This window comes from Ascidiella aspersa, chromosome 2 (genome assembly GCF_963924565.1).
Source record: "Ascidiella aspersa chromosome 2, kaAscAspe10.2, whole genome shotgun sequence".
NCBI lineage: Eukaryota > Metazoa > Chordata > Ascidiacea > Phlebobranchia > Ascidiidae > Ascidiella > Ascidiella aspersa.
Genome location: NC_139448.1, coordinates 10,166,146 through 10,190,907, shown reverse-complemented (window position 1 = coordinate 10,190,907; position 24,762 = coordinate 10,166,146). Strand labels below are relative to the sequence as shown.

At 39.5% G+C, this 24,762-nt stretch overlaps 2 protein-coding genes across 2 annotated transcripts in view; both read right to left on the bottom strand.

Annotated features, from left to right (window-relative positions):
* The window catches only part of LOC146163547 (E3 ubiquitin-protein ligase RNF123-like), a 59,109-nt gene extending 52,901 nt beyond the window's left edge, over nt 1-6,208 (bottom strand). The window contains exons 1-8 of the mRNA XM_083383084.1: nt 6,045-6,208; nt 5,632-5,685; nt 5,139-5,255; nt 4,666-4,770; nt 3,720-3,863; nt 3,098-3,273; nt 2,151-2,218; nt 704-860 (exon numbers count right to left, since the gene is read on the bottom strand). Coding sequence (XP_083239210.1) covers nt 704-860; nt 2,151-2,218; nt 3,098-3,273; nt 3,720-3,863; nt 4,666-4,770; nt 5,139-5,255; nt 5,632-5,685; nt 6,045-6,120 — 897 coding nt within the window. The 5' untranslated portion in view covers nt 6,121-6,208. The remainder of the gene's footprint in view (nt 1-703; nt 861-2,150; nt 2,219-3,097; nt 3,274-3,719; nt 3,864-4,665; nt 4,771-5,138; nt 5,256-5,631; nt 5,686-6,044) is intronic.
* Nucleotides 6,209-9,616: 3,408 nt separating this feature from the next.
* Nucleotides 9,617-24,762, bottom strand: part of LOC146163546 (uncharacterized) — a 29,934-nt gene continuing 14,788 nt past the window's right edge. Inside the window, exons 2-7 of the mRNA XM_083380535.1 lie at nt 17,924-18,567; nt 17,213-17,588; nt 14,332-15,162; nt 13,530-13,886; nt 11,990-12,207; nt 9,617-10,387 (exon numbers count right to left, since the gene is read on the bottom strand). Of these exons, the coding sequence (XP_083236661.1) occupies nt 9,685-10,387; nt 11,990-12,207; nt 13,530-13,886; nt 14,332-15,162; nt 17,213-17,588; nt 17,924-18,567 (3,129 nt within the window). The 3' untranslated portion in view covers nt 9,617-9,684. The remainder of the gene's footprint in view (nt 10,388-11,989; nt 12,208-13,529; nt 13,887-14,331; nt 15,163-17,212; nt 17,589-17,923; nt 18,568-24,762) is intronic.

The window sequence follows — 24,762 nt, the reverse complement described above, 5'->3', positions numbered from 1 at the left end:
CAGTTTGACGTGTGCTTTAACATGGGTTACGTAACTTCCATATAGAGCAGAGGGGCAGCTAATTGCAGCAACTGCACTGGTTCGCTGTTTGTGAAGTGTTATCGCAACGCCAGACGACATTTGATCGACCCGGGTTTGGATTTAAATTGATTTTTCGTCTTTGTTTTTAGTTTTTATATGTATTTGATACAACCGGTCGCGCAACACGGATTGAAACAGTGTCAAATTCTGCATTTTGCGGTTACTTTTTAAATGCGACAATGAGTTCAGTTCTACGATGTACAGCACCCGTTTAATGTCAAATTACTTTAAACACGTGGGGATTGGATTTTTTTACTGGTTTACTTATGAACATGGTTTGTCGTGTACCGTGTATAGTAGGCAAGTTTTACGCGAGATTTAGCAATTTTAGCCATTAGGCAAAAATATAACCTGCATGGATTTATTTCCTTATACTTGGTAAGGTATGCAAACATTTACACATTTACATACCTTTAAGTGGTTTATTTTCGGTAACGCATTTTTACCATTAGGTCTACTCTTTAGTCGTTAACTGGGTGTCGATACACATTTTTTTTTGCTTATTTTACACATTTTTTTTTGCTTATTTAAATTAATAAACCTGATATTTTCCACCTTTATTAGGAGTTGGCCATAAACTGGGTGCTTTGTAAAAATGTACAGATCAAATCGAGTGTTTTACCTGCATAGGCCGATATCCGGGCACTGGATACTTCATGGGCTTCAGGCCGAAATTGCAGAAGGCGATTTCCTTGAAGGCCAGACTCAGGCCAGGAAAGTAGGCGATGCCAGGGCCGGTCGGAATGTTCTCGAAGGCCAATCCCAGATCCTGGCCGTTGCTGTGCGACAAATTACAAATAAGTCAGAGTTGTTTTTGACCTGTAATGAGGCTCGCTTGAAAGCCGTGTTGTAAAGAGTAAAATCCATGACTAAGTTCACTTAAGTCACTGTTTTTAAATGACTTTCGTTGTGGTTAAATGACTTGACTTGACTTAAGTCTTTTGAACAATGACTTGAATGGACTGGTATGGAAGTCATTGAGGCAATTTAACATTTTATCATAAAATTAATCTTTCATTTATCATTTTATTATAAAATTGAACCATTTATTGCGAGCTTTGCACGTAAAACGATTAGATTTTTGCTAAATGTTGTCTTTCGCACCTTGGGTTTGAAGGAAAAGGTTTGGCGTGACGTAAGCGTTCAGCGACGACTGCATTATGACGTCACTGGGCGCGTTTGAAAAATGCAGGGCGCTCGGCGGACTGAGCTATGCGGCGCTATTAACGGCTCGACACCGCTTAATCACTAGGTGAAATAACAACCTTGGCGCATGCGTGGGCAAATGAGTCCACGAGATTTTGGTAATTTTTTATCACCTTGGGCCAATACCTGTCTTTTTTAAACACCAGAATGTTTAAAACGTGGTTTACCTAAAATGAATGGACAAATAAAATGGGTGGGTTTTTGTGTCTGCAAATGAATAAAAAATATTTTTTTTAAGTTCCTAGAGTTTTACTTTTGCAACAAATTAAAAAAATAAGTAACTTCATGTAGATGGAAAAAACAGAATTAGGTTTAATATCCAATTTTATGAAGATGGTATTTTTTTACTGCAATAAGAAACGAATTAATTGAATTAATATGTAATGCCAAATTCAATAATCGGTGTCATCACCAAAATATTTAGACAGCACAGATTTATCAGGAACGCCAATTGTAATTCCCTTTTTTGGAAAAAAACAAAACATGGAATTTAAAAACCTAAAAACGGAAGGTTCTACTCTACACCACAAGCAAACAGATAAACTGTGACACACACTACACACTACACACTCAACACCTGTCACGAGGCGAAAATAAGTGTCACAAGTCCCATGGGGTAACAAACATTTGCCTCAAGGACCAGAGATTATTAGACTAATTCCACAATGCTGTATTAGATGATTTAGTGGCCCACTAGTCTGTGTTGTACAACTGCATTATTACACATTTATACACCTATATTTAGTGTTTTGGAAATTTTAGAGATGAAGCTAGCTAAGCTTTTAAAAGCGAAAGGGCTTCAAAAGATAAAGTTATAAAGTAATTAGGTTACTTTCAAACACATTTAGCAAGTAAAAACTCACAGAAGAAATGAATTGGTGCGGTTGTCAAGGTCCAGCAAACATGTTATGACATCATCAGCCTCCCATGCCTGAAGTTAAAAAAAACATACTGTTAATAAAAAAAACTTGCTTACATCAAAGGTGAAAAAGGCAGCAAGTTTGTCAGTAATTTAAATTTAACCAAACTGAAAGCTGCCGCCATGATGCTGCAAATTCATATTCAGTGATGAAGTTAAAAGGCAATATTTGAGCAGTCTAATTTTCCTAATATTTGCTCCACTAAGTAAACAGTTGAAATAACAGAGGCTGGGCCTTTAATGAGTAATTATAATCGTTAGCATATTACACTCCTGAGCGTGTTACAGTGCAAAAAGCCAGGCGATTTCCATTGACAAAAGCAACAGCCACAACGAAAGCGCTTAACCCGATATGCTTTTTGCAACACTATACCCTTCGGCAACCCTAGAAAGCGGAAAAAATGTGTACATAGGCAAAACGCTACAAGAATAACCAGGTAGCTTTAAACAATGTAGACATATTAGCGCGAAGAATTTATTTGTAACTTATCTAAAAAGTTTTTTATTTGCCTTATAATACAGCAGAAAGAAAAACACATGTTTTCATTATTTTTATGCAGGTTTCCCAGAAATTAAGAAATAAATTAAAAGACATTTAATAAAATTTATAGGTTTTCATTTAATAATAATAAATTTATAGGTTTTAAAATTGGATCACTCGACATGTTTTAGATATAATTAAAAAAGGATAACTGCCTAATTCAACACAGTAACAAAAAGGCTATTCAAAGACTATTGGAAAAACAGTAGTTTTTTTAAACACTTAATTACCAACTCAAAAAACATTTAAAGGGTTAAAGACTTTGTGGAAACTCTTGAAACTTGAGTTCAAATTGAAGAGAAAGATACAGAAAGCAGTTAAGACACATACCACAAAAGTGATATTATCACCTGTCCATATTTGGTGTTGGACCTTGCAGTCCACTTAGCTTCCCTGTATCCATCGAATGCATAAGACTGCTTGGTATCTCCGATGCCCTCTTCCCTGTTGAATTTACAGGTGGACGTGCACCAGCCAAGTTGCATGAGGCCCGACGTTCCGATCTGTACCTCGTACATCCACTTGCCTTTAATGGAAAGAACATGGATGTGAGACGAATATTTATGGCAATATACATTTTTTTGTACAATTAAGGCTTTTTTTACATTTAAACCTCTTCTTTTTTCGCAATAAGCTTTTGCAACTGAATTTCAGACAATAAAAATATTAACAACATTTTTTTGTTAGAATAATTAAAGACATAAAATGACTCTGAGAAAAAAAAGTGAATGCAACAAAGATTAACAACTCATGGGAAAAAATATTTATCCTGAAGCAAACCGAGTGACAAAAAGTACAGACATACACAACTCATTTATTTATTTTAGCCAGGTTGCTAAAGTTTAGAAGCTCTTACAAAACCATTTAACAGATCAACCTTTCATAAATTCTCAGAAAAGCTTGGGTTTGATAGTATTTAGCCATGCGGCCCCACCTAACCGTCCAATTAAAATATTGCCTGGCTCGACAAACCTTTATAGACACAGTGAGATGCCTTAACAGACTGAAAGTTTGTGTTTCCAATAACAGCCAAGTTGTCCCCTGGAACTGTGTCAAGAGGGTGGCTTTGCAGTCCCACATCAGAACTTGCACCAAGTCGCCCATCATTGGTCGATGCTGTATTTAGAAACTTGTATCAGTGAATTGCAACACGCTTGCTTTAGTATGTGTCATTACTAAGCAACAGCGAATGAGTAAGCTAGTGGTTCCTAAAAACCTTTTTACCGGACAGGCTCATTTGCTTTCAAAATTTTGAAAGACCCCGCAAATTTAAAAAAATAATTTTTCAAATTAACCCTGTAATAATTACTGTTTAACAATAAAACTAAACCCAAACAAGCTTTTAATTGCTTAGTTATCATTAAAATCCAACAAGAATAATGAGATCCAGCTAATATAATTTATCAGTCAAATTATTTAAAAGTAACTACCTAAACACTTTGATACTTTCCCATGAACCCATGGGGGACCGTAAACCCCCAGTTTAGACTAAACTGTATACTAGGCAATATAGTCATTTCTGTGCAACCCTGAATATATCAACAAAAATTTAATGTATCACTTTTTACAAAAATACTTCTATATTATTATGTTTAAGTAGTACAATTTGCTTTTTGAGAATTACAAGCTTTTATATTTAACAATGGTCCAATCTAGCTAAAATACTAGCGTAATAATTCATCTCAAAATGTTGATATCCTGTTGCAGTAAAACAAAAACCAGGGGAAATCCCATGCTTTCAGAGACTCTTTGTAGAACACATCTAATAAAGTAAATTGGTTTCCAAAGATATAATAGTAGCCAAAAGGTTTGGCTATGAGTTATCAATATGGAATAGTTTACATTGTCGTTTTTAAATCAATTGACAATTCAGCAACGAATCCATTGGTGTTTTATGTTAAGACAAGCGGGCACATACCGTCGGGTGCTACTGGAGGTGGCACAAACTTCTGCTTCTTTTCACCAAAGAGAACTTTCATGTAACCACCCTTGTGGCTTGAACTGCTTGGAGATGACTTCGAACCTGCAATTAAGTAAGGTGTTAATGAAATATAGCTAAAAATTGCTTGTCTTGTGACAGATATAAATGACATACAAGAACATTTTTGCTTCACGAAATCTGATGGTAATTTCCAGAGTTGTAAAATACTCTTTTTTTAAGTAACATGTCGGTGGAAACTGAAATTTGAACATCTTTAGGCATTATGAAGCGTGAAACAAAAACATCGACTAGGAACCTTCAGCTAGGCAGAGTAAAACTTGAATTTCCAATCTACACCTTTTCAAATCTCACTGCAGTGCAGTTGGCTCGCAACTTAATGAAGGGGTTGCTAAAAGATGGGCTGCAACTTAGTAAAAAACAAACTGCAGTGCACAAAATATAGTTCTTACTATGTGCCACGGATGACCCAGCAGTTCTGTTGTTCGGCGAAACACCAGCAAGTGCAGTAGAGATGTGGTTATCCAGATTCGCAAAGCTCAAATGCTTGTGTCTGTAAGTTGGAAAATCTTTTAGGGCAATTATGACGTTTTAATACCAAATTATTCCTATGCGCCCGTCATTGAGACTTAAACAGTAGTTATTTTAATAGTAACTTAAGTAAATAAACAATGTTTTTTAAACTGCTTTCTTAGCTTTTTGTTTTAGATTAAAATATAAGATTTAAAAGCAAAACAATCAGAAATGTCCCCTTTATCAATCAGGAAGTTGCACAATAAACAAATAAATGTGATGAAGGAAATAACATAGCAACATGAACAACAATGATTTTATACGTTTTATCATATTTTTGGGAGCGTATATTTTACACCGAACTATTTCTTGAACATTTCATTTAATAAAGCAGTTTTTTTAACATTACAATATATTACCTTTCAGTGTTACCCGCTTTCAAGGGGAATACAATATGAAGGATTTCATCAAGCACATCTGCTGGACCTGTGAAGTTTTGAAATTTTTAACATATGTTTATAAAATAAAAACTTCAAGAAAGTATAGAGACTGTTTTTGTGAAGAGAAGTATGGAATATTTTTAACTAACTTCTGAAACATTTTTGGTAAAATTAAATTGATTTTATGGAAGTTTGACAAAAAATGCTTCAGTTGAATTACAAATATGGGGAGATATATATTTTTTGTGTTTTTTCCTAATCATCTCACAGACTTTTATTTGTGTAGTAACAGCTCGCATAATTAAAATTTTCTGATTTATTCTAGTCTACTTTTCATGATAAAACTGAGAGGCATATAGAAAAGTAAAAAAACAGAATGGCCTATACTTTATAGAAAAGTCTTACATTTTTGTCTTTTAGTTTCAAATTTCTGCTTCAACATTGTTGAGCGAGTAGGTGAAAAAATATTACTGGAAGTCATCTTGAAACGAAGAAGAGTAAGTTTTTCCTCTAAATGTTGAATTCTACACCTTACAACAAGCTTCCAGTGACGCAAAGGGAAGCATTTATCTATACAAACCTGAAAAACACAGCCAAGATGCACAAACAACAGCTAAACAATTCGAACAACTAATGCTGGCTTTTAAGAACTAAATAGGCTAAGATTAGTTTCATTTTGGAACAAATTAATATTGTTTATATTACAAAAACATAATTAACCCTACATGTTCACACTTTTTAGCGCCAACATCCAATGGATTGATGTATATTTATCGACTTGTTAATAAAATCGAATAAACTGGTTATAGAGTTCAGGCGGTTTTGACTTTGAGATTAGGTGACAGTATAGACATAAAATAAGTGTTTTCAAACAATTAAAAAACAAATCAACCACAGAAGTTGGTAAAGTGAAAGTTTATCTAACCAACACAATTTGTGTAAATAGGTATTATACAGTATTTGCATTAAACTAATGAAAATTATTTAAAGACCATAGGACAAACTCTCTTTGTTGCTATAACTTCTCTTCGTGTTATACGGCTACCGCCAGGTGGCGTACAGTTTATATTGTTCAACCAATGTGTTTTAACGGCTTGGTTAACGCAACAAATTCGTTTGGGAGATGTCACCAAATTTAATATGTCTAAAGGAGTAATGTAAGACTAATGTTGAAAAATAACGCAAATTCAACATGTAGCAGACATATATTTAACTACGCAATATATATTACACAAATATGTATTGTTTTGTTTAAAAGAAATATGACATCATCGGTTCGTTTTTCGTTATACAAAACAATATTTGACTGGTATATATACGAGCCGACGGAGTTTGGTTTCGGACCCATAAAGATACACTATTTTCACCTGTTCGACCATTTTGTCTTCAAGTCGCTAAAATGTTACTTCTTCAGCACTTAAGCCGAGCAGTGGATAGCTGTTCAGTGTTCATCTACTGGTGATAGTTTATTTCTTGATGCTACCACGCCATTCTACTCGCGCGGTTACGAATCGGGCCATAACGGTAATTTTGCCCAGGTGTCGACAGAAGTCGAATTTTGATGTCCAAAACCTAGTTGAATAACTTCAAGCATACAGTGATTTGTTTGATACAATGTTTGGAGGGCGATTTTTAAACATCGCATAATTTTTTGAGATAGTTTTTGAGTTAGGGATGGGCTTGAGGTAAGCGTTTGGTTTCGGATTAGGAATGACCAGTAATATCGGATCGATGCAGATAACCGATCCAAGTTGTAGTATCGGTAGGCCTACTCATTAAATACTAGGGCGGTATCGGTGCCTATCAAAAACCAAATTAAAGTCGGAATTCAGCCGTATTTAGTTATTAAACGCAGCGATTTCTACTTCAAAAAGTAAACTTAGCAAATGACAGTATGTTAACAACTGGAGGTAACCCAATTTCTTAACTCTAAAGAAAATTTTGGCCTAATTACCTCGAAAAAGCCCTTAAGCGTTTCTTTTTGAGAACACTTGCTGGTTTAAGCATCGTAACGTCATTTGGTATCGCATCGCGATACTTTTGGTCCACACTATCGAGTATTAGGTATAAAATGTCATCTATTAGACATCCCTATTTCGGGATATTAATATTAAACTAACTTACGCCAGTTGGCATTTATTTGTATTTTCTTTCTTTATCCATAAATGTGAGGCCCAACTATTTTACAAACGCGGGCCATTAGATCAGCAGCTATTTACAGCTCGACTTCAGGGCCGAACAAGCAAATTTTTAGCCCAGCCTAAAGGCATGAAAATTTGTCGAATCGTCTGCATTTTTTGGCAAAAAAATAATGTGTCTTACAGATCAAAACTATGACATTCCTATTTATTTGATTTTTTTAATGAAATACCTAGATCAGTGGCTCTTCAACTTTCCGGACGCATTCCACGAATATTAACCATCATTTTTCTGTGCATAGAGAGAGTACGTGTTTATTTGTGAGCGAGAGAAAAAAAAACGCGCGATAAAAGAAGAAAAAAGCGATTTGCAGGGATGGAAAAATACGGACGACATGAAACTTCAACAAAACGAAGTCGAGAAATTAAACACAACCACATCTTAAATTAGTAAAAAAACAAACGGTACCGCCTGTGTAGCAAAACAAATGCTTTTAAATAAAAAGAGAAAAACTTACGGTGGTACACCTCTATTTTTGTAATAGCAATAATATCAGTAACCGTACAATTGCTCTAAAATTCAACCTTTACGTAAAAATAACACGACCATAAGTAACCAACCATTCTTACGGACTTTTAAACCTAAGTTTTCGGGATGTCCGATAATATCGGATCGGAGCCGATACCCGATGCAAAGTGGTAGTATCGGTACTCGTCCGATACTAGGGTGATATTGATGCCGATCCGATACCAAATTAATATAGGAGTTTCAGCCATGATTTGCGATCAAACGAAGCATTTTTGTTTTTCTTAAAACGCTTTTTTATCAAATAAGTTTTATTGTAAAATAAGAGGTTATGAACATGAAGTAAATAAATTTCTCAACAATGAATCTAATTTTGGCGCAATAATCTGGAAACAATTTCTTTTTAATGCTAGAATTTCATATATAAAATTTGCTTGTTTGATCATGGTAGTGACGTCATTTGGTATCAGATCGGATCGCGGCACTTTTTATCAAAAATATCGGGTATCGGTATCGGAACAAAATGTCAAGTATCGGACATCCCTCATAAGTTTATATATGAACTTTGCGAGAACACGTAGAAAATGATTTTGCAACTTGCTAAACACCATTGTGGACAAAATACAGTAAACACAAATCCGAACGGTGCTACTCAAATCGCAAGACTCCTGGGTATGTCCCTTATGAGGCGTGGAGTCATGATGCTCTTGCGGAAAGTGGGTTTGGCGAGCAAGATTGTAACATTTTGGCAAATCGCTACATTCTAAAGGTCAATTAATTAAAAAGGACCTTTACTTTATTGTGGTACATTGTCGTAAAGACCGTCACATTTAGGCCGTCGTTGGTAAACTACATAAATTAAATATCGGTTTACTTTACAACTTCAAAAATTGAGGGAGAGAGGGCGATAGGCGTAGGCTGTGAAAAAGGCAAATTAAAGAAAGCTCTGTGTTTGACTAAGATAGAAGAGACTATACATGCGATACCAGCGGTGTTTAAATTGTGAGACAAGCTCAACTTAATATAAATAAATTTTGTAGGTTAGTTATATAAAATAACAAACTTTGACGGGACAAAGACCAAATCTGTGCCATTGTGTTGCATTGTACTGTTTTGCCGTTTCTTCTCGAAAACTTAAAACAATCGCATCCCCAACGGCGTCCTTTCCTAGTCGTGTCAGTTCGTGCAATGTCCGATGCACTCGAATTAATCGATGGCGATCCCGTACGCTTCGACCGGCGCAAACCGGTTAAAACCGGTCAAAACCTGCCGCGGCCTTCGCCGAACAGAATCACTTCGATCGGACGCCCGGCCAAAAAGTACAGTGAAGAATTTCGAAAAGCGGAAAAAGGGAGAAGAGAAAATAAAAACGCCGGGGCCGCTATTTGTGCGAGTAGGCGGGGGGAGGGGGGCGTCCCGCGTCGCCCCCGGCGCCGTTGTGCCGGGCCAGGGGCTGCGCCTCGTCGGCCGCCATTGTGGAGTCGTCCCGACTGTTATTATCACGCCGCACTTGCGAGAAAGTGGTGGTGAGCATTGGCGCCGTCGACTCGTCATGTTCGCCGTCGAAAACGATCGGCGTTCCTGGTTTAAAGTGAAGGGTCGACTCGCCACCGGTCGCCGCGAACGCTGAGCCGTTCTTATGCGCGCCCTGAAGACGGTAAGGCGAGCTGGGCGGGATAACGGCGGCCGCGGCGGCCTGGCTCTGCAGCTTCTTCTTGTCGTCTCGCTTGCGCCTTGCAGTGCTGCTGTTGCGACACTTGATCACTGCTACGATGATCAGGAAAGCGACGCAAACCAGCACCACAATCATGATGATGATGCCAGTGGTTCCGTCGCCGCCCGCAACCTCCAGCGGTTTATCGTCACCGTTGTCTTTATTGTCTTCTTCCCCTTTACCGTCGTCATCGTAATCATCTTCGCCGTAGAAGTAGGAGTCGATGGACTCCGTGGTCGTCTCTGGGTTCACCGGCACCACCCGGGGATTCTTGGGGGGCGTCGGGGTGGGCTTTGGGGTAGCTGTGACGTTGCACGCGTTGCGCCGAACGATTTCTATTGCGGAAACCTTGAAGCCGGCGGCGCTAAATCTGCGGTAGAAAGATCGATTCGTTAGGGAGAGAAAGCTTGTTTCTTTTTAGATTTATATAAATGGCAATTCTTAGAATGATAACATTAGTAGGTCAGTTGGTAGCGGTTTTTTAAAACAATTTCTTTACGTTTTTATTTACTTTTGGCCAGCTGTGTTTGGCCACTTCTATATTAGTTGCTTAAGATTTAATAAAGTGACAAATATATATATATATATATATAAATAATTTAATGTCGAAATAAACTTGTTTGACTTGATTACAAAAAAAGATGTTCCCTAACTCTTGCACCATTTTTTAAACGCTTCTAAACAAATCTCTTCACGAATTCACAATGCTTTCTCCAACACACAGAAACGAAAATTGCGGTAAGCCATGGATTGTCGACCCTTTAATTTTCGCATTCTCCCTTATTATAGTTTGAACGCTCTCTCTATTAAACGGTCGCTGACACTTTTATCGCAAATCAATCGACTTCGATTGCCTAATTTTCCGGGCGACCTTATGTCAGCAATGATCGGCGTCAAACATTTTTCCAAAACGATTTATCGAAACAGGGTTCGTCGACATGTTAATTCGAAAGCTTTGTCATTACCTCCTGTTTGAAAAAAAATGCTAACAAGAAAAAAGGCGTTATATTGTGGGTCAATGTCCTTTCATTACCTCGTAAATACGGCCATAAAGATGATAAAGGATTGCCACAATTCGCAAAACGCCGGTGACATCAATGCAGGGCCGAGTTCGCGGTCGTTAAATTTTACCACAGGCGAAATGTGACGCCGAACGCAACCACATTAGCTATAGCGCCGCCGTGGGTAGGGAATTTTAGTCGCCTGTTTGACAAGCGGCGGACGGCATCGTCGTATATTGGCCGTGAAAGCGAGGTCAGGCTGGCTTTCAAAAATACCGCAAAAGTTGGCCTCTAAAAAGACTCTGCAGGGCACAGCATGACAGGGCATTTTTATATCCCTAATGCAAACTGTAGAGTTTAATATACACTGTCAGAATGTTGTTTAAATTTATGTAGCAAAACGCTCTACACACGTATAAACTCTAAACACCCCATGTTAAATTTTCACTGGGATGTTTAAACTATTAACACCTTGAAGATTTTCTGCTATACATCTGGAACATTGACATGTTTAACAACGTTAATTGTGAGATTGAAAGCAAACTTAACAATATTAAACATATATAAACTGTTGCTACCAGGCATGGTAATATAATTAAAAAAACAGCTCCTCTGGTATTTAATTCTTTACCAACGTTTTGGCAACCTATGCAAGTCGCCTTCGTAAGGGCGAATGACACTGAACGCTCGTACAATAAATGGAAAACACACAAAGGAAAAATGTTATTTTAAAGAAAATATGTGATGTTGAAAATTAATAAAGACTTATTCGAAACGGTCAAAATGATACCTACCTCTTTAATTGTTTTGATATTCTTACTACGTCTTATTATAAAATCAAACCATTGTGCTCCAAGGTAAATCGGTTCCAACTACCCGACACAAACGGCAGAATTGGATACAAATCCAATTAGGATTAGAATAAATATTCTACTTAAACATCTCCAGCCCCAAAAGCGTCTCTTACAAACCTTTGCTGCAGACCGTGGCTCTGCGTGCTCAGTTCGTTGCCGAGCGACATGATCTTCTTAGAGGGGCAGTGTTCGGCCGAGTTGAGGCTGGTGTTAGACCAGGAGAAAATAACAGAGCCGGCCTTGGGCGGGTAAACGTAGATGCTGGAGGCGTCGCGGTCGCCGAACACATCGCTGATCACTTTGAGGAATCGAGCCGACTCGACCGAGGTGAAGTTCTGCATGGTTTTGGTAAGAAAGGAAGATTTTTAGGTACAATATATATGTACGTATCTGTAATGTAGCTTGATAATTATTCTTTAACTCGCAAAGGTGAAGGAAATCGATATAGTCTTGAAAAATAGGGTTTATTACGCACTTATGTGACTGAAATATATCCATATATCCGAACATGTTGTAGGCACACTATGCACGGATCTGTAATGTAGCTTGATAATGAATCTTGAAGCCAAAAAGGTGAAGTAGATCGACATCATATTGAGTAAGACGGTTCGATACGAGCTTGTATCATCATCAGTTAATGTGAGTGAAATATGTTTATCTATTCTACCCGAGCATTTTTATGCACGGGATCTGTAATATATAGCTTGATAATGAATCTCGAAGCCAAAAATTGTTGGGTAAATCGACATCATCTTGATAAAGACGTTTTGATACGCACTTGTATCATCATCAGTTAATCTGACTAAAATGTACCCAAACCTCACTTATGAAAGAAAGGAGGAACGCAATTCTTATCATTCCGAGTTTGTCATTATTTCGAGCATTATTGAGCACCTTAAGGTGTTAAACAGGTACACCTGTTCTGATGGATATATTTCAGTAAAATTGTTGCTATGTGTTAGACAAGTTAAACAATATAATTAGTGAACTTTTTTTATGTTAATAATTACGGTTACGGCGACATTTTTCAAACAGTGAATCGTATTAATAATATTCATAAATTTATTGATGAAAGTTGGTATCCGGATCATCATAACCGTATTTTTTGCACAAAATAAGTTTAGCGATGCAAAATAGGCTTCGAGTCTGTATGTACATCTAGATCAGCGGTTCCAGAACTTGGGTCCGTACAGCAGTTTCAGAGGGTCCGCAAGGAGAATTAATCTTCAAGTTTTTCAACATTAGGCTTTGGCGAATGTTTTTAAACATTATTCTATGTTTTAAACATTATCGGTTAACATTATTGTTTTTTAGTTATGCTTTATTATTCTATTCGATCATATAACGTGTTTTATGATGTCTCTTGTGACATCATAAAGCATCTATTATTCCGCACTACGTTCTATCAGCAAATCGTTCGCATTACTTAGAAAGTTGTTACATTAGAAAGAATCGTGACTGCGCTAGTTTACTACAAGAAACATGGGTCAACTGACCCTTAAATTTGAATAGGACAGCAAAATATCAAAATAATTGCAACGGGTCCACCAGGCAAATTTTTTAGAAAAGTTTGGGAACCGCTCTTCTATATCTTACAGCACAGTCACATGCGCGCGTCCCACAATTCAATCCACACTTAAGCGTAAATTTGACAAACCTCTAACACGTAGTTCTGGATCCTCGCCACGAACGCGTGATTGGCCGCCTTCTCTTCCCCGTTCTCTCCACCAGAGGGCGGCAACGCGACCCGAACGTCGACCATCATTCGCTTGCTGAAGGCCCCAAGCTCGTTCTTACCCACCAGTCCCCCTTTCCAAACCACGTGGGTGGGGTCCAGGGCGGCCAGGCCGTCGGTGTCACCTAGGGTGGGGACGACCACGATGGAACGGGAGCTGGGTTCGATCGCGACCCAAGGGGGGAGACCGTCGCCCCACGGCTGCAGCACAAAGTCGAGAGGGGGATCACCCGGGGACCCGGAGGCGAACTTGGACTCGGGGATTTTGCGAAAGCTCACCTGTTTCGGAAAAAAGAATGATGAAGGTTTTTAAATCTTTGATTAGACTTAAGGAAAGCGTTAGGCCTAAAATCAACTATTTCGCAAACCAGTGCTCGTGGTTTAAATTATCCGATTTTCAGGAAACATAAATTTACTTAAGGCCAGGTTTATGGATTTCAGGTTTAAATTTATATCATTTGGAGAAAAGTTAATATAGCTGCAGGTTTATGTTTAAAATCGCGGTCGACTTGCTCTTGTAGTTAGATGTAAAACCACATGTTTTGAATTTTTTAAATTTATGGCCAAATTATGGCTTGTTACCCTAAAAACACTTGTTTTGTCTTTTCAGTTCAATATTTTTAAGGGGTACGCCATACATGCTGATAAGTCGAAAGGGTATACTCACCTTAAACATAAAAGTTTGAGAACCCCAGGTCTAACAAGAACAACAACAACACCTCACCTTGCCAACTTCAGCCGGGATCACCAAAGTGAATTCCTCGTCGAGCAGCTTCGGCACTTTTCTAGGCGTCGTGGTCGGCTTTCTGGTTGTGGTGGTGGTTGTTGGTTTTGGTGTCGTGGTGGTGGTAACTGGTTTACGGGTAGTTGTGGTGGTAGTGGTGGTTGCCTGTGTGGTTTTTCTGGTCGTTTTCATGGGTGGTGTGATGGGCGGTGGGCTGGGCATCGCTTTTTTGGTCGTGGTCGTCGTGGTTGCCATGGTCTTTTTGGTGGTGGCAGGGGTGATTTTTGGCGGGGGCGGGGTGATAATGGGCGGGGCCATGGTGGCGATGTTGGGCCGGACGGGGGCCACCGGCGCCGGCGAGTCACACGGGCCGAACATACTCAGCTTGACAGCCTTTAGCTTAAAGTACGGCCTAAAGCTGGCCGCAAAGTCCTTGGTAGGCTTGTCCCTTTGACTGGCCTCGGTGGACATGGTGGCGCCGGTGATGCGGTTCCATAGGGCGGTCAGGGCGCTCCGGTCGCACTTCTTCCTAGAACCCAGGGCGTTTTGGAACCAAGTCACGGTTAACGCGTTCCCGTTCACTTCGGTCTTCAGTACAGTAAAGTGCCCGGGAGGGGCCACGTCGGTAAAGGGAGCTTCTAAGCCGACAGAAAGCGTTCGGCCGAAAACGGTGGCCAGTGTTGAGTCGAGTATGGTTGAGTTAAAGGCGCTGAAGTACATCGTTAAGCGGTGGTTGGTCGGACGCGGCCGCGAGGCGAAATCGACGCTGAATGAGGCGGTCACCATCTGCCCGCTGCTGTCCTCCGCGATAACGGAGAAGAACTTGTTGATCTGCAGGCGTAAAAGGGCGGTTATTATTCGCTTTGGAGCATAAGGGTTGGAAGTGGTAGTAAGACCTTAAGAAATCGTTCATACAGAAGTAGGAAATATCAAAGTATAGGAATATCAAAGTTCATACAGAAGTAGTTATCATGTTGAACGTTTCGAATAACTCATTTTTCTTCAACATCAACAAACATATAAATCCAAAAACAGCTCCTCTGGTAATAATTGTAATTATTTACCAACGTTTCGGCAACCTATGCGATTCGCCTTCGTCATCAACAAACAAACACAAACATGATGTTAAAAATGAATAATGAATTATTCTAGACGTTCAAAATGATACCTACTTCTGTATGGGCTTTGATATTCTTATTACGTATCATTATTCGCGTTTTATTTTCAATGGGGGTTGCCGAGTCGCGAAACTGGGGGCTACTCTAGTCCAGTGGTCAAACCAATTCGTGTCTCTATTACTTTTGTGAAGTTAAGTGCAGTAGTTACATCTGTGAAGTACATTTAAAGATATGGGATGAAAACAAATGTTTTTCCACAAAAAATTCAAGATGTATGAAGGATAAGCAATATGCTGTTGCTACCAGGCATAGTATGTACTGAAAATAAGTGATTCTGGGATATATTTGTACAAATGAAATAAGTTCTTCTGTCATTTATTTTGAACAAATAATTCCAGAAGAACTTTTTTTAATAATGAATGAAGGATGAAACAATATCAGGTAATTTTTTTTACAACACATTTCAGCTCCTTAGAAAAAGTTCTCGTACCACTGTGGCCAGATTAAGAAACCAGACGTAAGCCGTTTATTTTTTTAAAAGCATGCAATGCAAATACAGTTTTCGGCACCGCGCAGCCATGTTCGCAGTAGTAAGCGCCAATCACACCAGGATAACCCTTCGTTGTCCCTACCGAGCTTTTGGTTTATTATAAATAGAGGTACAGTTTGTCCAGGTGAAGGTGTTTACCAAGTGTTAATACCCAGGGACAACAACAAGTTTACAGACAAGCATCAACGATAGAACTTGTGGTCATACAAGTTGCAATTAAAGTATAACTTATATTCATAATATAAGTTGCAATTAAGTATAGTGGTTACTTGAAAATAGCAACTATGATCGATGTTAACAACATGCTTAACATCGAACACCGAATATTGACTCATATAGTTTACCGTGCTTCCTTCCGTAGTTGTGAATTGCTCGGGGGGCTAATGCAAACGAAAAAGCGAAAGAGCGTCATTTAACCAGACAGCGTACGTATAACCAAACGATAAAACCAGGTAGGCACTTTTTGGCAAAAATATAACTCTATTCTGACAAATTAGTTCATCACAACAACGGGCTGTCCAAAATAAAAAAAAATCGTAATAGTGGTGAACAAATTATTTCCGTAACGGTTCCATCCTTGATTCAAAAGGCAGAGCGCATTTTTTCTTACGCATGTTTCCTTTATCTTACCCATGATAAAAATAGTTTGTATACCTGTCATCTTTATAGTTACGGTATTTTATCACATAATATAGGATCGTTCGTTAGGTTCGCCGACATGAACGTAAAAGCAATATTTATCGTGTGTCGCTATTTTTTTGAAACCTTCAGTACTTTAAACTTACGCTTAAAACAATTTCATTTAGATTAGGTTTACATGGCCGTCTAAAAACTGGCGAGGTCGCATTTTTTGGAAAACACACGAAAAGGATGACTATATGGTGTCTAGATGACTACAGTGTTCCGCTAAGCATTTAAATTTCCCCAAAATGTTTTTAAGATTACTGGTACTAATGTGCCAGTCCTTAGATGTGACATGGTGAAGTTTAGGGAATTTTTAATTATTTTTGAAAATAGTTTGAAGCAGGGCTTCAGTAAAAAGCCTTATTAAACTTGAATTTAAATGAAATTTCCACTTCGAACCAGTGCTGATAGTACCGCATATCAGACGATTATCGATACTAGCACTTGTAATCGGCTTCTGCATCTTTATCAAACAGGCAAAATCTTTATCAAAGTGAAACTAGCAGAGCAAAATGCAAGAAACACCTACCGCGTCGCCGTCGTCCGCCTTGTCCCTTGGCGGCACGCCGTAAAGGGTCTGGGTGGCCTGGTCCATCAGAAGCCAGGTGTTGGGCATCGGTTGAAAGTCCCAGTCGACCAGGCTCAGTTTCAGTTGTCGGGCGTCGCCGTCTTCTGGATCCCGGAAAGCGTCTTCGGCAATCTGATACACAAAGTAGTTGCAGCGCGGCACGCGGATATTAGGCACCCCTGCCACCTTGTAAGGCTGGCCGCTCAGGCTGTTGGCGGCGGCAAACTGCGGGTAAATCCCCGGGGTTGAGACAGGGGCACGCTTCAGGCGCTTCTGGGGTTTGCCTTTCGCGCCTTGCGGCGTCCGGCCCGCGTTGGACCGCTCGTCGCCGGGTTCCCTGTTAAAAGTAAGCGGTGATAAATACGCGGGGGAAAGAAAGAACGTTAAGAAAGAAAACCAAAAACAGTTTAAAATGGTTGATTGTCACATGCTTACTCGTAAACAAAATTATTTAACGAAAAAAAAAACCTTATATGTAAAAAAAACGAAAAACTTTACCTATGTTTTTTTCCGATTGGTTCTATTTTGTGACAGGTGACGCAGTATATATATTTTTTAAACTTTGTTAAAATTGAACAGCTTTCCAACCCAAGGTACAACCAAAGATCCGAAAACTGGCATAAACCGTATACAGTTGTACAAACAGTGCGGTTACTTTACTACAATACTCACCCTGTGGTTTGCTTTGGCGCGATGACGGGCGCTCTCTGCACTTTCCTGTTTTCCAGCCTCCACTCGATGACGTCATAGCCTAGGGCGTGCGCGAGGGCGCCACTAGCGGCCGACCTCTCGACCGTGTCCAGGCTGGGCGGCTGGGCCGAGTCGGCCCCACAGGCCACGGGCCAGGCCAGGTTAAGTCCGTTCAATATTTCGACGTGGGAATTCCCCCTGCCCGACAGAAAGGCGTCGCTGTTTTTGGTGCTTTTGTCGGTTTCCATGGTTACTGTGCCGCGATTGGCCACTTCCGGCGCGGCGACGAAATTGCAAAGGTCTCGGATCAGCCGCAGCCGCGCTTCTGACGTCACGTCGTCCTCCTGCGCGCGCAGCGATATCACCATGGTGACCACGGGCTCGGTGGGCAAACAATTCAAATCGGAACCGTCAGCGACGAATCTTAGCTTTTCTTTTGTTTTTAGTTCGACTTTGTGCGGAGTGACGTTGATCGTGCACGGGATTGTCAGCGCCACCTCGTGTCCACGAAACAGGGTGGCGAGGATGTAGTGAGGCGCCGCTAGATGTCGCTCCAGCGGTACACCGAGGACGAGATCGTCGTTGTTGAGAAGCCAGTCGCTTGCGATAGGATCCCGAATTTGCACCTGGAAGTAAACAAATAAATGTTAAGGAAATGAAAAAGTAACTTTTTTTCGTTTTGTCGCTGATTTGTGACCAAAGCTCTGAGCTCAGCCGTTAAAGTGAAGGGCATCAATAATTACATAGCATAATGGTTGGAGGTTGTAGTAAGCCGTAATAAGAATATCAAACCCCATACAAAAAATAGGTAGCATTTTCGAAGAGTTATTCGAAACGTTCAAAATGCTACCTACTTCTGTATGGGCAATGGGCATTGATATTCTTATTACGTCTATATGAGATCTAAATTTTACGCCGTTTACGTGGAAAGCACGAAAATAGAAAACCATTGACCATACATAGTCTCAAAAAAGACGCCTATCAATGGAAAAACTGTTCTGTAAGGGTTGCACAATTCTTTAGGATGGCATTTTAATTCTCCAACTCCGGCGAAAAAAGCAATGCAAGGGGTAACAGTCAGCATGGGGTAAAGATTTAGTCATTTTCATTTTTAGTTTCAAAGATCGCGCACATATTTTGACTTTTGAATAGACGCATTCTTAGTATGCAGCGTATAGGCACATTAACCTGATGCCGTGTCTCTTTTTATTGACGCGGCTCTCGTGCATTGGCGCTTAATATGGCATGTAACGGCCGAACTGGGTCGGTTATGAATATTTTACGAGCGGCAATTTGGCGAGCCGGGGGCTTTTTGTGCGCGGAAAAAGCGCATCGATCGGACAAAATGAATCATTATTGTCGCAGATAAATACGGTTTTGGCGTTGATGCGGTTTAGCGGGTAGAAGTGCGGCGCATTTGCCGCAGATACGGCGCGCCTTTTCGCTTGTTTGTAAATTGATGGACGAGTATGAATTATAAATGGAAAAAGCGCGCAAAGGGGAGGGGGTTGGTGTCGATAATAAGCGACAATTAGAAACGCGCAATCTGTTCACCAAATAGCGTTACGCACAAGGGTAACTTACAGTCTGTTTCAAATCAATGTGATCTCTATTTATAGAAAAAAAGCACCAGATTTTGTGAACAAAATTGGATTAGATACGCTAAGCACGGATCTGTAATTTAGCTTGAAAATATCTGGCTTTGGTATTCATTTATAAAATCCGATTAGCATGTTCGAAAAGTAGTATTTGGTGATTAGCCAGGATATACCCTTAACATTGTTAGCGTAACTTATCGAGTGTTATATGATTAACGGTATTACTGTAGTAATCATTATTACAATACTTCGGTTAAACCTGTAAGATAAAAACAGAAAAAAATGTTGTAGGAAAAATACAAATTAAACTCACAACACACACTACGAAATAAAAAATATAAGAAATCTAACGACTCTCAAAGAAAAAAAAACACTTGTTTAAAGACCTAAGTTTGATTTGCGCGACGTTTATAAATGCCATGGTCAACACAATAACATCAAGTTGAAAATTGCTTTTACAATGTCACTTTCTATACCTATAACTTTAGCTAAAAAATATATTTTCAAGGACTTTTTAAAGGATTTAGAAAAATATAGGGAAATACTTACAATAATACGCAAAATCAATCTAAAGACTTTTAAAGATTCAATGTGGCAAACCTAAGTAAATGTGGCAACCCTAAGTTAAAGCCTATAGTTCTTGCAATTGAAATACTGCAACCTTAAACCAGTAGCTTGACTTGAAATTTCATTAGCACCGACCTGGCGACTCATCAACGGCACAAAATGTTTTTTAACGCTTGGTGCGGGCGCCAGCAAAACCGCAAAAGTTTCGTCCGATTACAAGCGACGAGCAAATGGTGTGCTGCGGTTAATTTCACCTGGCGCCTTTACCTGTCACCCGACCTGGGTAAAGCGTGGGCCGACGGCATTTGTTCCAGTGCGCCTTTTAACGGCAAGCAACCCCCCGGTTGGCACACAAACAGACGACAAAGATACCAGGGTGTTGCCGAACCCCTATTCGGTTTCGGCGACATAGGCCACTTTTATGCTTTGATTTTTTTAAAGCCGCCTGAGGGTGATTGGAAAATCAGAGGAATGGCATAATGATGCAAAAAGGCAATACAACTTCGAGCGTTTAAAAAATTCTTTCGATGACGCGTATACGTCAAATTCGAATTACGTTGCGCTACTTCATAGGTTCACCATGCGCTTGTTAAAGATCACGATGATTTAATTCTCGCTAGTTGACTAAAAATGTATTTATTGTCCGTCAAAAATAAGTAGCATTTTTTGGAATATTCAATATATTTCTAATTGGCGACAATTGTCAGATAAAACTTGGTAAAGTCTTTATTTCAAAACTTTTTAGAATTTTGTTTCCATTTTTTTTACTCCACAGTTATAAATCACTGTAACGCATTATTTTGGTCTGGCCCTGGGACCTTTAAGCACACCGACGAGACACCAAGAAGCTACAAAAACAAAACCTCCACCTGTTCAGCTTTCAAACCAAAACAAGACGACACATCGCGTCTGTGACGTCACACTGGCGGCGGATCACAATCGGAGAAATGCGAGAGGAGGAAACCCGAGTTGGGAAAAAAGGGGAGGCGATCGAAAAACGGCAAATCGGGCGCTTTGAAGAAAATCATTTGCGGTGTCGGGTGGCCTGGGGGGGAGGGCCCGCTACTACGCCCAGAAACAGGAAAAACACGGTTCCACGACGAAAAAGGACACTTTGTGGTGGAGTTTGACTGCTGCTAGTTTTACAGCGGGCTGTTTTGCCTGGTCACGGGTCGCCTGAGTTTCGCGACTTCCACTTTCGGATGTAAAGAGCGTGTTGGGGGCCGATTCGCGCTGGCGAAGGTGAATTTGCGATCGGGGTTAAAATTGGTTTGCGTATATTCGAAGTGATGTGATGGAAACGAATATGTAAAATTAAAACAAGCCGCCAAGCAAAATGGGATCATATCTAGCCGATTTTGGCGTTACGCAAAAACGAAAGTTTGTGAAACTGAAAAAGCCGGACTCAAACCAGGAATGCACTCCGTTACCTTTTCCGTTTAATTTAGTCATAAATGACTCGAAGTATTCGCGATTGGTGTTAAATGTTTGCCAGAACTAAAGGTAAATTTGTTTGAGCTATATAGCTTACGTCAGAATGCGAGAGACTTATACTTTTCATCACGCATTTACGTTTTCCAGCATGTAATTTTCCACCTTATTGAAACAATTTCAAATCACTTGCCAACTCTGTAAAACAATCACTTCCGACTTGACCATTGCCTTCGCCCTTTGTCTACCAGCAAGACCGGGATTCGAACGCGCACCTCCAAGCTTTTACTGCTCGTGTGTCGTGCCGAACTAAATGACGCAATGAGCTAATGCTTCTGGGTGTCTATGTTTATGTTGCGGTTCATTACGTCCCCATACAAGCCACAGGCTCTCTGGCTTAAGCAATTAGTTTCAAGCGAACACAAAAACTTTCGCGTGTGGTTTCGCCGCGGGTCAAGTGCGGTCGGTGGAGGGCGGTCGAGCGCATCTAAACACGAAAAAAGTGGCTTTATGTCAAACGCGGCTGGGTCAATAATGGGAATAAGACGTGCGGTTCCACTGGCGGGCGACACACCCATTGGTGCTTTTGACCTTTCAATCACAACAAAGAAATTCTTTCGGCCGATCTATGTGTTTGCTACACATATTATTATTTGCATGTACAAGTCAATATTGTATTCCTTAGAGTTCTGATAAACGAGCAAGGATGCCCATTGCCCACAAACCAAACGGTTGCTTATACCATGACTTGGGACTTGACTTTATTTTTAGTAAAAGACTCGACCTGGAGTTGGATTAAAGGTATTTATTAAATAATTTGACTGGGACTTATGTCATTTAAAATTGACCTGTTTTGCGGGGTACATACTATACGTTAGTCAACCAGCAGGTTCCGATTGCCAACTGAGAACATAAACATAGGTATTACATAGAATAAAATCACGTTAAAAGCCTTAATTTTCTTACTACAACCTAGAGCTGCTTTCGCAATCTTGAACAAATAAAAATGCGACACAATTACCAGTGATTTATTTACTCGACTAATACGAGAACGCCAATGTTTAACTTCGAAATAAAAAAGTCCCGTGTGTGAACAGCACGGCAAATCACGAGTTTCATTGTTTAATTTGATCGGTCAGGTCACCTTAGAAATGAATCACCAATCAAATAACGGAAAAGCGGCAACGTGTTTGAAGTATTGCGAAAATGAAGGCAAATTATCTAAAAGTGACTCAGCATCCATAATTACACTTACTTCACTTTGACCCTTGTTAACTTTTAAAACAACATTACAAAAATGTGAAAAAAATAGTAAAGGTATTATTTTATTGGTTATATTCGGATCTGAGCTTGTTCCAACACTGCCAGTTGTTGACATAACTTATATCCATGTCATAAGTTACAGCTCAAAGCTTTATTTACTAATATCTGTAGCCCGATGGGATTAAAGCAGAACTAGTGACGTCGTTTTTGGCGTAACTGCAGTATTCTGTCTTTTAACAAAAATATTTCAGATATTCTTTAACCTTTGTGGTTCGTTTGCATCAACATTAAAAAATTACAACTTAACAACTATTAGCCCGGGTTCTCCATTGGACATGGGTATATAGTACTGTAACCCTGTTAAAGTAATCATATCTATAATATACAATATACCGGGTGCCTTCGAAAAGACATTAACCGAAAAATTAGGACTATATTTCTACACCATTTAAAAACAAAGTTTTGTCGATAGCGTTCAATTTGGCCACTTCTGCACGTCAAAACGTCAGCAGAAGTCGATAGAACGTCGGCCGACAGCCACAACGCAAATCGAACCAAACAACATTCGCCTGCGCTTGTTTTTAATCGATACATCGAAAAGTGGCTGCAACCGACGTCTGTGGGCCAAGTTTAGCTGCAGTTTCGAAGTTCAATGTTCTCCTTAAATCGCGAGGGTTACGAGGGGTTGTTCGATAATATCGTTTTGGGACCAATACCCGATACCAAGTGGTTGTATTTGCGCTACGATAATAGCCTGGTGTCCGATACGCAAAATTGTTAAGCAAGTTAGCCATGGCAAGCAATCCAATGTAGCATTTTTCCAGTATTGTAGATGTTTTATACGATTGTATTGAAAACTTTCTTGAAATTAATTAGTCCCTAATAATTATTAAACAAACACAGACAAATCTATAACGGTTGTTATAAGAATTAATTCAGCTCAAATCGGATAGAGAATTTTTCGCACCAAATATCGCACTTTGGTAAATTGCAACAAAAAGACTTGGGACATGACAATCCCTAACGCAAAAAGCGGTTCTCTCAAAAAGCTGACGTCGTTCGTATTTTTGTGACGTACACATACGTCACGGACGGCGTATGGCGAACGCTCTGTAACCATTCCGCTATAAAAGCTAACAGAGCCGCGGTCGGGCACAATGAAAGATTTATAACCACTTTTGTGTTCACTTTTAAGTGGACAAACAGCCGCATATCCTCAGATATGTTTTTAGCGTTTTATTGCGAATTGTAAGCGACTGTTCTGTTCAGCTCACTTGGACCGGAAAATGGCAGAAATATCCTTCTGTTTTTAAAACGCCCACGCCAAATAGGCTATATGGATAAAAAATGCCAAATAAGGGATTGAAAGTTGGAACTTGGCAATTCAAAATGTTTAGGTTACTTCTGTGGGAGTTGGTGTGTGTCGGCTGCTTTTTTATCTATTGCACCTTATTGAGTAGAAATATTGGTAAGCTTCCGTCTGCTTCCCGCAAGTGAGAAACCAAAGGCTAGTTGAATTCGGTGAACGCCCTGCTGTGCAAATAATGCGGATTGATTTATTTGATTTGGAACACATAGTAAAGGGCTTGGTTGAATTCAACACAAACATTACTGCTATATGAACTTAATTGGAAGAACACGGTCACAATGAAGGCGTTACGGTTTATAATGGTTTGAAGAAAATTGAAAGACACGTAACAGGTTCATTGTGTAAACGTCTAAAATAAACCTTTTTATTGTATATTAAACAATCTGTAAAAATTAGATTTTAAAAGCACGTGTGGTTAATTGCTAGACAAAATTTTACTTATAGGGTCAACGTACACAAAAAACGTTGTTAGACAGACTCAAAATTACACTAGTCGAAAAATCCACCTTCTACAAACTAAATAGGGAATTCAACTATTTTATTATGTAAGTGCATCGCGTGGCACGAAAAAAACAAAATGTGGAACGAAAGAA